The sequence below is a fragment of the Pipistrellus kuhlii genome, unplaced genomic scaffold (genome assembly GCF_014108245.1).
Source record: "Pipistrellus kuhlii isolate mPipKuh1 unplaced genomic scaffold, mPipKuh1.p scaffold_m20_p_2, whole genome shotgun sequence".
Lineage (NCBI taxonomy): Eukaryota > Metazoa > Chordata > Mammalia > Chiroptera > Vespertilionidae > Pipistrellus > Pipistrellus kuhlii.
Genome location: NW_023425515.1, coordinates 180313859 through 180327787, shown reverse-complemented (window position 1 = coordinate 180327787; position 13929 = coordinate 180313859). Strand labels below are relative to the sequence as shown.

The 13929-nt window shown below is 48.0% G+C and overlaps 1 protein-coding gene across 1 annotated transcript; it reads right to left on the bottom strand.

Moving 5' to 3' along the window:
* Window positions 1–6382: 6382 nt before the first annotated feature.
* Window positions 6383–8796, bottom strand: NR0B2 (nuclear receptor subfamily 0 group B member 2). The gene is made up of 2 exons (XM_036447412.2): window positions 8256–8796; window positions 6383–6847 (listed from the first exon to the last, which is right to left on the bottom strand). Exons 1-2 carry the CDS (start codon window positions 8794–8796, stop codon window positions 6549–6551), a joined length of 840 nt encoding a protein of 279 aa, XP_036303305.1. The 3' UTR covers window positions 6383–6548.
* Window positions 8797–13929: the final 5133 nt, after the last annotated feature.

Genomic DNA, 13929 nt, shown 5'->3' with positions numbered 1-13929 from the left:
TGCGGACTGAAGGGTTCCAGGTTCGATTCCGGTCAAGGGCATGTACCTTGGTTGCGGGCCCATCCCCAGTAGGGGTTGTGCAAGAGGCAGCTGATCGATCATTCTCTGTCATCAATGTTTCTAACTCTCTATCCCTCTCTCTTCCTCTCTGTAAAAAATCAATAAAATATGTCAAAAAAACAAAACAAAAAAAAATCAACAACACTTAAATCCAGCCCAGCCTCGTGTGGCTCAGCAGTTGAGCTTCCATCCAGGAGCCAAAAGGTCACCAGTTCCATTCTGTCAGGGCATATGGCCAAGTTTCAGGCTCAATCCCCAGTAGGGGGCCTGCAGGAGGCAGCCAATCAATGATTCTCATCATTGATGTTTCTATCTCTCTCCTTCTCCCTTCCTCTCTGAAATTAATGAAAATATATTAAAACCAAAAACCAAAAATGCAAACCCAAAGTAACCAACACTATACATTCACTCTCATTCTGCCCTGGGGAGGGAAAGGAGTCTGGATGCTGGTATTTATTTTTCAATTCATCATCCCTGACCTTTCTTTTTTTTCTTTTTTTTTTATCAATCTTTATTGTTCATATTATTACAAAGGTTCCTCATTTATTTCCCCCTCCACCAGGTTCCCACCCCACCCTCCACCCCCTCCCCATCCCCCATTGTCCTCATCCATAGGTGCACAGTTTATGTTCAGTCTCTTCCTCCCTCCCTTTCCCCGATAGTAAATCCCTTTTCAGATAGTAAATCAGTTACTTAGCATTTTCTCATATCAATAATACCTCCACATGCCCAATGATACACTTCACACAAAAGACATTTCCAAATAGGTCAACCAGCCTCATCCAGGCCCCACCCAAGGCACTCACAGATCAACACCCCAGCGCTATACTAACTCAACACATCCAGATCTAAGCCTTCATCACTTGATTCAGCAGACCCTCAAGTTCCCACAAAAGTTTCCAGCCATGTCTGAGAGGCAGCCTTGGGGCAGGGGCAGGCGAGGAGCGAGCTGTTCCGGGCCTGGCCACTCCGGGCCTGGCCTCTGTTGCTCTGGTTCGTTCCACAACCAGCTGCTCCGGGTCTGGCCACTGCCGCTCCTGACCTAGTTGCTCTGGATTTGGCTGCTGCTGCTCCGGGCCTGGCCTCACCTGACCCGGCTTTCTGGGCCTGGTTGCTCCGGGCCCGGCCGCTCCCAGCCTGGCAGCTGCTGCTCCGGGCCTGGCCGCACCCGACCCAGGCCTGGCCGCACCCGACCCGGCTGCTCCGGGCCTGGCCGCTCCCAGCCTGGCAGCCGCTGCTCTGGGCCTGGCCGCTCCCAGCCTGGCAGCCGCTGCTCCGGGCCTGGCCGCATCAGACCCGGCTGCTCCAGGCCTGGCCGCTCCCAGCCTGGCAGCCGCTGCTCCAGGCCTGGCCGCATCAGACCCGGCTGCTCCGGGCCTGGCTGCTCCCAGCCTGGCAGCCGCTGCTCCGGGCCTGGCTGCACCCGACCCGGCTGCTCCAGGCCTGGATGCCCCTAGCCTGGCAGCCGCTGCTCCGGGCCTGGCCGTATCCAACTCGGTTGCTCTGGGCTCGGCTGCCCCGGGCCCGGCCACTCCGAGCCTGGCCGCTCCCGGCCTGGATGCTCAGGGCTTGGCTACTGCTGTTCTGGGCCTGGCTGCTCCCAATCCGGCTGCTCTGGGCCCGGCTTCTAAGGGCCCGGCCACTCCGGGTCTGGGTGTTCCTGGACTGGCCTCCCTGGGCTTGGCTGCCTCCACCTCAGGCCTGGCTGCCACTGCCCCAGGTCTGGCTGCTCCAGTGCTGGCTGTTGATGCTATGGTTCTGGCTGCTGCTGCTCTGGGGCCTTGTCATTGCTGCTCCGGGCCTGGCTGCCACTGCCTTGTGCCTGGCCACTCTAGGCCTGGCCGCCGCTGTTCCAACATTCTGTCCTTTTTCTTTTTTTTTAAACGCATTTATGTTGCAATGTTGGCTGGTGAGTTGAGTTCTGACTTAGTCTTTGATTTTTCAAGATCTTCTTTGTATTCTTTCTTAAGTAATTTTACTATCATTTGCTCTCACTTGATTTTTTCACATTGAGAACTTCTTTGGTTTCTTCCTCCTTGTCCTGGAAGCTCAGCAGGTTGGCCTGTGGCACCCCTTTGTTCTCCGCGGGCTCCTGCGCTGCTTCAGCCTGTTGCTGCATCCCTGACCTTTCAAGACACAAAATAGCATACCTAACTGGTTTGTCTCAGTGGATAGAGTGTCGGCCATGCACTGAAGGGTCCCAGGTTTGATTCCGGTCAAGGGACCCCTACCTTAGTTGCAGGCTCAATCCCTGGCTCTGGTGGGGCACATGCTGGAGGCAACTAATTGATGTGTCTCTCACATTGATGTTTCTCTCTCTGTGTGTCTCCTCCTCCCTGGGGTTGCCTTTCTCTGCTCCATTGTTCTGTCTCTGTCTACCATCTCTTGCTGCCCTGGGTCCCAGGGGCAAGACTACTTGTAGTTAGCTAAGCACCTTTGCTCTCTGATAAGTCTATGCCCTTGCACCTACCATCCTGTCTGTTTGGAATGTTCTTCCCTAGATTTGCCTGGTAACTCCTGTTCATTCTCTTTAGGTCAGAGCAGTCGCCACTGGGTTAAAGCATTTTCCCCACCTCCAGGCAGATTCCCCACCCCCCCAAGGCAGATTTATTGATTGATTGATTGATTGATTGATTTACATTTTTAAAATTAAATTATTATCTGTGTACCCCCAAGGCAGATTTAATCATTTCCTCTTCTTATCTCCTGCTGCCCATTGTATTCCTTCTATTACACTTCAGATCATTCTGTGTTATAAGTACTACTTATGTGTCTCTCTTCACCTTAGACAGGATGTTCAAAGAAATCAGGGACCATATCTTATTTATTCTATGTCACTTGGCACTAGCCCAGGGTCTGGCACAGTGGATGTCAAGAGAAATGTTGAATGATGGAATGATGGATGGATGGTGAGTGCATGTTGGCTTTTTGTGGCATCATCAATTCTAGGATCTGTCACTATCCCAAGGCCAGGGTGTGTCAGTGCAGGGCACATCCCACGTCACTGGCTAACTGCTTAATAAGCAGTCAATGATTTGGCTAATGAAAGTAGTGATAATAATAATAAAGTAGTACCTGAGGCTGACCCTGCTTCCTAGTGAGTCATCTCTGTCTGGACCTGAGGACAGAGATCAAGGCTGAAAGGTAGATGGTCACTGAACAGTGGCTGAGTTGGCTCCAGACAGCCTGACCCTGACCATGACTCACTCCAGCCTGTGCTGGTGGCAAAGCATGATCTCCAAAGTCCCATGGGCCTGTGTTCAAATCCCAGCACAGTGATCTTAAGTACATTTTTTAAATTTAATTTTTAAAATATGTTTTTATTGATTTCAGAGAGAGGAAGGGAGAGGGGGAGAGAGGTAGAAACGTCAATGATGAGAGGGAATCATTGATCGGCTGCCTCCTGCATTTCCCTCACTGGGGGATCAAGCCTGCAACCCAGGTGTGTGCTCTAACTGGGAATTGAACCACAACCTCCTAGTTGATGGGTGAATGTTCAAACACAGAGACATATCAGCAGGGCTTGAATAAGTTTTAAACCCTGTCTGAGCCTATTTCTTCCTTACTCTCCCTGGTTGATGAGACACAGGTCCCACTCCTATGATGCTGATAGTGAGAAACAGTCCCCCACATTTGGAAAGCCTGCGGTCTCACAGAAGAAGCATTCTTTTCCTAATTGCCTTGTCCTACAATTCTCTCTTTAGTTTTGCTATATTTGTCTTTGGGTTTCTGCCAGGGTTGTCAGAAGTGACTCGAGATACAGATGAGAAACAGACTTAAGTGTAGCTCCCAAATCACAGGGAGGGTAGGGAAGACATTTTAAAAGGGGCAAGGTAGGGTTAATAAGGGGAGTTATTTGGGCGATTGGAACATAAGTTGAGGGGGAAAGGCAGGGGTGGGAAGTGGAGAGCAATATCTTCTAATTAATGGCTTTTCAAGGCTGGAGACTCAGCCTGAGGGTTCAAAGAAGTACAACAGTAAATTCATGAGATCAGTTAGAGAAGAGACACAAACAATAAAATGGCCCCAAATCCCTGAACCTCCTATGGGAGACAAGGCGTCTGCTCTGAAAAGAATGGCCTCCTGCATCTGCAAGGTGAGAGGGGGTGGTGTGTGCCAAAATGCTGGGAAGGGTAGGGCAGGGCGGAGTGCTTGAGGGCCTGAGGTCTGGGTCTGGGGTGTCTGGAGGGGGATAAGGGATTAAGGGAAAAGCAGGATTCTTTCTGGGCTCTAGAGGATGCTTCCATTTGGGGATTTGATTAGGTCCTGGCTAGGAGGAACTGTTGAACAGGGCATGATCTGGTGGAGAAGAGAGTGGCTATTGGGGTCACCATAGGGAAAGGGGTTGATTGGTTAGTGGAGGCCCCAAATGCTAGGCAGAGCAGTTTGGCCTGGATTTGTAGCCTCTGAGCAGACCTGGTAGATATGCAGATGCAGTTCTGCCTATTTGGGGGGTCACTTCTCCTTTTACTGTGACACAAAAAGATGTAGAACATATCTTGGTGTGAGGGTGTCTCTGTGTTGTGTGCCACACCCTTGGGTACAGGGATGTATGTGTGATCGTCTGGCCTGGGTGCATTTCTCTGCAGTGTGAATGTGTTTGGTTGGGTCTGTTGTATATCATTGAGTAAGTGTGTCTGTATTTCCAAGCTGTGTGTGGGTAGATGGAGGGTCTGTTTTATGGATCTGTGTAGGTGTGTCTGAGCTGTACAACTTAGTGTATGGGTGTGTGTGAGAGAGAGCTGTAGGTCTGAGTTGTATGTGTCTTCATGTGTGTCTGAGTTGTGTGTGGGATCTGAGCTGTGTGTGTATGTCTCATTCTGGGTTTCTGAGTGGTGAGTGGGTGACAGGGTAAGGAACAGAGGGCCTTGCTGCTGCCACTGGGTGTCCCTAATGCATACAGGACCAATTCAGCTGCTTGGCTCCTAGATGTTGTCCCTGAGTGAATGACCTCTCATTGAGCAATAATGAACTTGTCCCCCGTGAGAAGAATTCAAACTGTGTTGGTGAAGGGGGTGGGACCTGGTGGAGACAGGTCTTAATTTATTTTTTCTTTTAAATATATTTTATTGATTTTTTACAGAAAGGAAGGGAGAGAGATAGAGAGTTAGAAACATCGATGAGAGAGAGTCATCGATCAGCTGCCTCTTGCACATCCCCTACTGGGGATATGCCTGCAACCAAGGTACATGCCCTTGACCGGAATCGAACCTGGGATCCTTGAGTCCGCAGGCCGACGCTCTATCCACTGAGCCAAACCGGTTTTGGTGAGACAGGCCTTACTGCCAGAGAAAGGAGGAGGTTTGAAAGGGGGTCCTATAGGCATGTGTGTTGTTATCATTCCCTCCCATCCACCCTGCAGGTCAGTCACCCTGTCCTGGATGCTATTCAAAATAGTGAGCAAACAGTGAGGAACAGAGATTGACCAGTTAGTACAGATATAAGCCATGCCTGAAATGGAGCAGTTCTGGAGGCCATGCTATGCCAACCATCGTCTCTCTAGTTGCTGGACAAGGGGAATGGATTCCAGGAGAAGGACTGGGAACGATACAGTGCAAGGGAGCTGGGGGAGCTTCGGCAGTGGCTATGAACCAACTGTCATGAAGTGTTTCAGACTTTAACAGCTAATGTGGCAGCTAAATCTCTGCTTGCCTTGACCTTGGAGCAGCTGCCAGGCTAGCCCTAGGTGTCCTTGACCCCTCCCATTGGGAGAACAATGGACCCTCTTCTTCTGTTTTCTGCAGGCATAGGGGAAGTGAATGATGCCAATCTACAGAAATTCCAGTGACCTTGTCTGTTTCAGTTTTCTTTATTGGCTATGATCTGACTCTCCCTGAGGTGAGAGGGAGCCTTTAGGGGGTAGGAGCTGAGGGAGGGGAAGGATCAGTGAGGGGTTTGTGGACAGAGAGAAACCCCTTCCCCCCAAAGATAAAGACAAGAAGGTGACGAGGTCCTGAACTGAGCCTAGCCTCTGGATTCAGACCCAGGCAAAATAAATATCCCCAGAAATGAATCATCCACTCTGAAATTAATATCCTAGTTCTCTGAGGCCTGGCTCCTGCATCCCTCATGGTTCCTTCCTCTTGGGCTCCCTCTGATAGGGGCTGGGAGCTGGGGGCTGAGATGAGAAGGTTTCTTCCACATGAACAAAGGTCCCTTCCACAGTGTCAGGATCCATGGATGTAAAATCTTTTATTATAAAACCCAATAACTTAAGTCAGTTCTGTACAAAATCAGTAGAATGTCTGGCCCAACAAACAGTCTAAGCTTCCATCGCCATTCCAGGAGAGGACAGGAATCTTGGTCCAGAGAATCTGAGGACTACCAAGGGCCAGCCACACAGCTGGAGCAGGATGTCCAAACCAAAGAAGGACAAGATGGGGTGTGTCTGAGTGAGGATTCATACAGTCCATCTAGCTGGGCCAGGGTCTGTACAGGCTTGCCTCCTCTGGGAGCATTGGGTCACCCCTGGGGACAACCTGGCCAAATCATTGCAGCCATCTTCTGCCCAGGCTACAGCTGATCTCTGTTTGGGCTGGAGCAGGTCGGCTCAGCAAAAGCATGTCTTCGAGTAGTCCGGCGATGTCAACATCTCCAATGATAGGGCGGAAGAAGAGATCCCCAAGCAAGCTGGGAGGAATGGACTTGAGGGTGGAGGCCATGAGGAGGACACGGGCCAAACGGCTTTGGCCTGCTGGACACCAGGGCTCCAGGACCTCACAGAGTGCTCGATGAGCTTCCTGCTGCAGATGCCAGATGTGGGTGGAGGCCTGGAGGCCTGGCATGTCTGTAGGCAGAGGGTAAAGAAGGGTGATGAGCTCCCCACTCCCTGCCACCACAGGGTGAGATTGGCCTCAGACCTGAGGCCACAGCTCAGTCTTTTGAGGCCCCTTACTGCTTCCTCTATTTACTTATTTATCATTTTATTTATCCATCCATTTATGGAGAGGCAGTATAGAGTAATGGTGAAGAGCCACGCTGTCTGAGTTTGAATCCCAGGCTATCACTTATTAGCTGTGTGACCTCAGGCAAATTATGTCATCTCTGTGCCCTGGTTTCCTTATATGTAAGATAGGTATAGCCTAGCCATCTTGGCTCAGTGGATAGAGCGTCAGCCTGCAGACTGAAGGGTCCCGGGTTTGATTCCAGTCACGGGCACATGCCAGGGTTGTGGGCTAGATTCCCTGTAGAGGGCGTGCAGGAGGCAGCCAATCAATAATTTTCCCTCATCATTGTTGTTTCTATCTCTCTCCCCCTCTCCCTACCTCTCTGAAATCAACAAAAATATTTAAAAAATAAAATAAAATTGATACAAATACTATCTCTTAGGTTTGTTATGAGCTGTATATGTAAAACCATAAAATTGGGTCTAACATATGGTACGTGTAGTATGAGTATTTCCCTACTATTATTATAATTAATTACTATAATTTACACATTGCTTAAGAGCCCCGTGGTGAGGACTTATCATCTAGAATCTAGATGCTCTCCAGATTACAAAGAACACTACCTCTATCCGTTGCTCTCCTAGCTGAATTTTATAAAGGCTCCTACCTCTCCTCTCCCACATCCACTCACTTTCATTCCTCTATATCAGGGTTTCCCAAACTTCTCTCATGATGAGAATCACCTGGTGGAGTTGTTAAAATACAGATTCCTGAATCCCAACTAAGAAGTGCTAAACTAGAATTTTTGGGGACATATAGGTAAAATAGTATACTTAACTTGGAGCACTAGTTAAGTATACGATTTTACCTATATGTTCCCAAAAATTCTAGTTTAGCACTTCTTAGTTGGGATTCAGGAATCTGTATTTTAACAACTCCACCAGGTGATTCTCATCATGAGAGAAGTTTGGGAAACACTGCTCTATATGATCTTTCTGAATCCAGAGATTACCTGTGATTGAGGCACAGCTGTGTCTGCTCCCTCCCCCTCTCCTATACCTACCCTCCTTGTGGGTTAGGGCCAATTTTGGGGGGGCAGAATGGCAAGGGTGAATAGACCTGATTTCTGCCCCTACCTGGCCGTGACCTTCAACAAGTCACTTAGCCTCCTGAGCCTCTTTCATGAGATGACTGTTGTAATAAGGACACAAAGAGGTAACAAATGTCAAACCCTTAGAAGGTGTCTTCCTGGCAGGGCCCCGCCCCCCTCCAGCCTTGGCCCTGATCCTGGAGTGTCCGGGAGCTCACCAGGGTTGAAGAGGATGGTCCCTTTCAGGTAGGCATACTCTTTAGAGCTCAGCTCCAGGCTCCAGAAGGACTCCAGGCAGCACTGAAGCCACTGCACTGCAGCCAGCGAGGGTCGAGGCAGATCTGGCTGCTGGCCACTGCCTGTGCTGCTGCTGGGCTCCTCCAGCAAGATCTTCTTGAGTATGCTGGGAACAGGGGCCTCTGCCACCTCGAAGGTCACAGTGTCTTGGGCCAACCCAATCAGGAAGAGAGAGCTCCAGCAGTCCCGCAGCAGCTGCTGCTGATCCTGGAGGGGCAGCTGGCAGAAGGATGGCAGGTTCCTGAGGAAGACCACTGTCTTGGCCAGAACGTCCAAGGCCTCCCGGCAGGTGCGATGAGGAGCACACAGCTGGACAGGCCGGTGCTGCTTGCAGAGGCAATGCCTACGGGCTGGGGGCGCAGAAGGCCTGGCCCTGAGACTGGGGCTCAAAAGTGCATACAGAATGGCTGGGCGCCCTGCGGCATGCTGGCATGGGCAGGTCCCCGGCTGGCTGGAATTCATGGTTGAGAATCTGTTCCTCTTTCCTCCCAGATCTCCCGCCCTCTGATCTGCGCTGTGGGTGCTATTTATATCCACAAGGGTAGGCGGGGGGAATGGTTCAACAACCTTGACTCTAGAAAGTCATGTTCATTGAAAAAAAAAAAAAAAGAAACAACCACACACTGACCCTGGCAGGACTGGTGGGGAAGTGCTGGGGGAGGGGACTTGGAAGCTTCACGTGGCCCTGATATCACTTTAGTCAATGAAGTGGATGGCGCAGGGCATGGGGCCGCCCGTTCGCTGCCCCGGCTGCCCCTTATCGGATGACTCAAGTGGATAAACAGGGTCATTAACCCAAGCCGTACCAGGGCACCAAGGCCTCAGGTGCACATTCAGCAGGTGGCCACGGCAGGTGTCCCTACTGGTGCCTGCAGGACCCTTGCTAAGCTGAGATGTCAGCTCCAGAGCTAGACAAGCCCAACACAGGCCCAACCTGGAAGTGCCTTATCGCTCGCTTGTTTGCCTAACCTTGGGGCTCAGCTCCTGTTTTTGGTGAGGAACAAGCTGCAGGGAAGGGAGCCAGGACCTTGGGGGGCTGCGAGGACTTTGTCCACTGTGCCGTTTAGGAGGCCCCTTCCTCTGACTCCAGTTCTGGAGGCCCTGCAGAAACAAGGTCCTTAAGAACTCTCTTTCCCCTCTCTGGGTTTCTAGAGCTCCTGAGAGGCTGTGTTTGCTGAGAAGCCCTTGCAGAAGAATAATAAAATATGGCTGCTGTTTACTGAATACCTACTATGTGCCAGGAACTTTCTACTCGAATATTCTGGTCTTCCCTACGATTAAGACTTTTTTCTTTTTTTAAAATATATTTTATTGATCATTTACAGAGAGGAAGGGAGAGTTAGAAACATCGATGGGAGGGAAACATCGATCAGCTGCCTCTTGCACACCTCCTACTGGGGATACGCCTGCAACCAAGGTACATGCCCTTGATTGGAATCAAACCTGGGACCCTTCAGTCCGCAGGCCGATGCTCTACCACTGAGGCCAACCAGTCAGGGCTAAGATTTTCACTTTTTGAGACTCAAAGAGGTGAAGTGAATTGCCCAAGGTCATGCCACTAAGAAAAGGGAGAGCCCAGATCTGTCTGATTTCAAAGTCCTTGTTTGTTCTTCTGGACCCATTGGCCCAATTGTGCAGCCAGAGCTATGCGACCGAGTTTCTCAGAGTTGGTGGCTACCTGGGCCCTCACTTTGATACTGCCTTGTCTGGAGATGTTGCCCACCTATGATCTAGACAGTCACATGGTGACTGTCCTGGCAACGGTCTCAGATGGTGGAGCATAGAGTGTGAAAATGGTGGGAAGGTCCTTGGCTGTGTCATGTCTGTGGACCGTGCCAAGCCCAGCCTGGGCAGCTATCACCATCCCTGACTTCTGCTCCTGGACCCCAGTTGTGTTACCTTGAGCTGATCCCCAAGTCTCTGTGGGCCTCCGGAGCTGCATCTGGAACCGTAACGCCTGCCTGCAGGGCTGCTGTGTGGACAAAGTGAGGTCCGGGATGTCATATTCCAAGCAGCTTCTGGCATACATTAGGACTTTGCTCCCCATTGCCCCTGCCTAAGGGCCTCCGACGACAAACAGGCATGAATTTTTCATTTGATCGTTAATAATCTTTTTTTTAAATATATTTTTATTGACTTTCCACAGAGAGGAAGGAAGAGGGATAGAGAGCTAGAAACGTTGATGAGAGAGAAACATCGACCAGCTGCCTCTTGCACACCCCCTACTGGGGATATGCCCGCAACCAAGGTACATGCCCTTGACGGGAATCGAACCCGGGACCTTGCAGTCCCCAAGCCGACGCTCTATCCACTGAGCCAAACCGGTTTCGGCTGATTGTTAGTAATCTTAATCCTTACATTTATAAAGTTCCTGTCATGTCTTTTTTTTTCTTTTTTTTCTTTTTTTCTCGCTGAATCTTCACACACTTCTCAAAGGAGACTCTAGAGTCAGACTGGCTGGATCTAAATCCTGCTTCATCACTTAGCTGAGTGGCCTTGGGCAAGTCATTTGAGATTTCTGTGCTTCAGCTTGCTCATCCTTAAAAGGGTGGCAAGAAAAGCAATACCCCGATAGTATATAAAGGCAATACCTGAAGCCTATGCAATTTGGAGCACCCTCTTTAATAATAGAAAAGCAGGTATAAAAGTGGATATTTAAAATGAGAAAATACGTTACTACCAATTACAAAGTAAAATAAACTGACTGAAAACAGAAACATCTCAAACCTAGGAGAATAACAAAATACTTTTACTGATCAGTTTCCTGACAATATTTGCCAATGTGTTTTAGCTGTATGCTTTTTGCTAACCTCTTCCCATGTCAATGCTATTTATTTTGAGACTATACAAACACAGAAAGGTTGCAAGTACAGTACAGGGAACTTTTTAAAAAACCTTGAACCATTTGAGAGTAAATTGCTAAACCTGATACCTTCGAACTTTCAAATACTTGAGTGTGTAATTGAACCTCTAATATCAGACCCTAGCTCAGTTTCACCATATGCTCTCATGAAATAAGTTACAGTGAGAGGGCTCAGTCCAGAATTTCAGTGTCTTTCTTCCTTTCTTCCTTCCTTCCTTCCTTCCTTCCTTCCTTCCTTCCTCTCTCTCTCTCTCTTTCTTCCTCCCTCCCTCCCTCCCTCCCTCCCTCCCTCCCTCCTTTCCTTCCTTCTTTCCTTTCTTTCTTTTAAAAAAAATATGTTTATTGATTTCAGAGAGGAAGGGAGAGGGAGAGAGAGGTAGAAATATCAATGATGAGAATCATTAATTGGCTGCCTCTTGCACACCCCCTACTGGCCATTGTGCCCACAACCTGGGCATGTATCCTTGACCTGAATTGAACCTGAGACTCTTCAGTTCACAGGCTGACGCTATATCCACTGTGCCAAACCGGCTAGGGCTCACAATGCATTTTTAAAAAATAATTTCTCTTAGTCTGTCAGTCAGGAAACTTTCCCTCAGTCTTTCCTTGCCTTTCAGATCTTGATGCTTTGAAAGAGTTGTAGTTGTTTGGTAGCAAAGCTCTCAATTTGGGTTTGTTCAAGGCTTCCTTATGATTAGATTCAAGTTATGTGTCTTTAGTAGGAATATCACAGAAGCAATGCTGTGTTCTTTTTGTCGTTGTTGTTGTTGCTAATTCTCACCCAAATATATTTTTCCATTGGTTTTTACAGAGAGTGGAAGGGAGTGGGAAACATTAATGTGAAGAGACACAAAGATTAGTTGCCTCCCACACACACCCTGATCAGGCTGGGAATCAAGTTTGAAACCCAGGTACACCTCCTTGACTGGAAAATAACCCTGGTCCCTTCAGTTTGAGGGCCAATGCTCTATCCACTGAGCCAAACCAGCTAGGGCCTGTGTTCTTGATACATCCTATCAGGAAGCACACATTTCCACTTGTCCCACTTGGGTCACTGATTAAAGGATGTCTGCCAAACTTCACTATAGTTTCTCTTTCCTTTTTGTAATGAATCAGTATTTTTTGAGGAGGCATTTTGAAATGATATAGCTATTCCTCCTCATACTTTGAATGCATATATGTATGTATGTATGTATGTACGTATGTATTTAAGTATGAACTCATGGTCTCCTATTTTATTCAGTGGCTTGTAAACTGTTATCATCCTTATTTATTTTGATGCCAGATTGTCATAGCTTTGGCCAATGGGAGTCCCATTCAAGCTGGAGTCTATATCCTTTGACATTCCCCATCATTCTCCGAACATCCTTTATTTTCTGGTATAACAAGATGTCATTTTTCCAGCCCCCTGAAGTCAACCACTATGCTAAGAAGCTCTAGTTTAATCTCTTAGTGGAGAATAGGATTTAAAAAATGATCTAGGCACTAAGTCATATTTAGAGACCAAGATCTGCTCATTGCTATTATGGTGTCACTGCTCCCAGGCCCTCCCACGCCTAAGGAACATAGGTGAATGTGCATGCACACACACATTTCTATTTAGTTCTATACCTATACATATATAATAAAAAACATTAGCCCTAGTCAGGTTGGTTTAGGGATAGAGGTGGGCCTGCGGACAAAAGGGTCCAGGGTTCGATTCTGGTCAAGGGCACATACCTCGGTTGCAAGAGGCAACCTATTGATGTGTTTCTCTCTCACTTCAATGTTTCTCTCTGTCTTTCCCTTTCTCTTCCACTCTCCCTAGAATCAATGGAAAAATATCCTTGGGTGTTTTCTTAAGCAAAAAGGAAGTGGTCAGCTGTGTCAAATGCAGCAGAGAAGCTGAGAAAGATAATAGTGGTCCATTGATTTGGCATGGATGGAGATCATTACACATTGGCCAATGGCTTTTAAGAAAAGACTGATTAAACTAAGGTGAGATGGAAAGTAAGGAAGTAGAGAAACAAATATAGCATTTTCCCCCAAGTTTTTCTGTGAATTGGGGTGGTAGAAAGATAAAGTGGGTCACATAATAGTATAAAGGTAAGTGACATTAAGCATGTTTGAAAGTTGAAGGGAATGATCCAGAAGAAACAAATTTGTGAGACAGAAGTTAAAGGATAATAATAAGGGTAGAGTCCCTGAAAGACTAGGATGATGAAATTCACTGCAAAGTGGAAAAGTTGGGCTTAGATGTTTGGGACCTGTTCCCCACATCAACAGGAGTGAAGGTTGAATACAAAACATTATGCAATTTGCAAGGCCTAGTGCACAATGAAAATGTGAGGTTTCTTTTTAAAAAGTATTAAGAATTTCAGGACTGCGACAGAAGAGCATTCAACCAAGCACAGAGTCCTTTTAAACTCGGGGCCAGTGCTTCTGAACTTGGTGTATGCCCATGGTGTTTGCAATGAGGTAGGTAGGCTCTTTGGGCAGGTCCCTTCTCCTTTCTTTTCTTTTCTCTCTCTCTCTCACTCTCTCTCTCTCTCCTCTCTCTCTCTCTTTTTTTTTTACAGTATCAAGAATTTACTCATTTATTCAATGACAATCATGTCATCACCTTCTGTAACATCATCATAACAATCCAATTCCTGAATTTCCTGGTGAATTTCTTGTGACTCCATTTCTTTCAGAATCCTTGGACCAAATCTCTCATGTTTAGCAATAGCATTCTGAGACAGAGCCTAAGG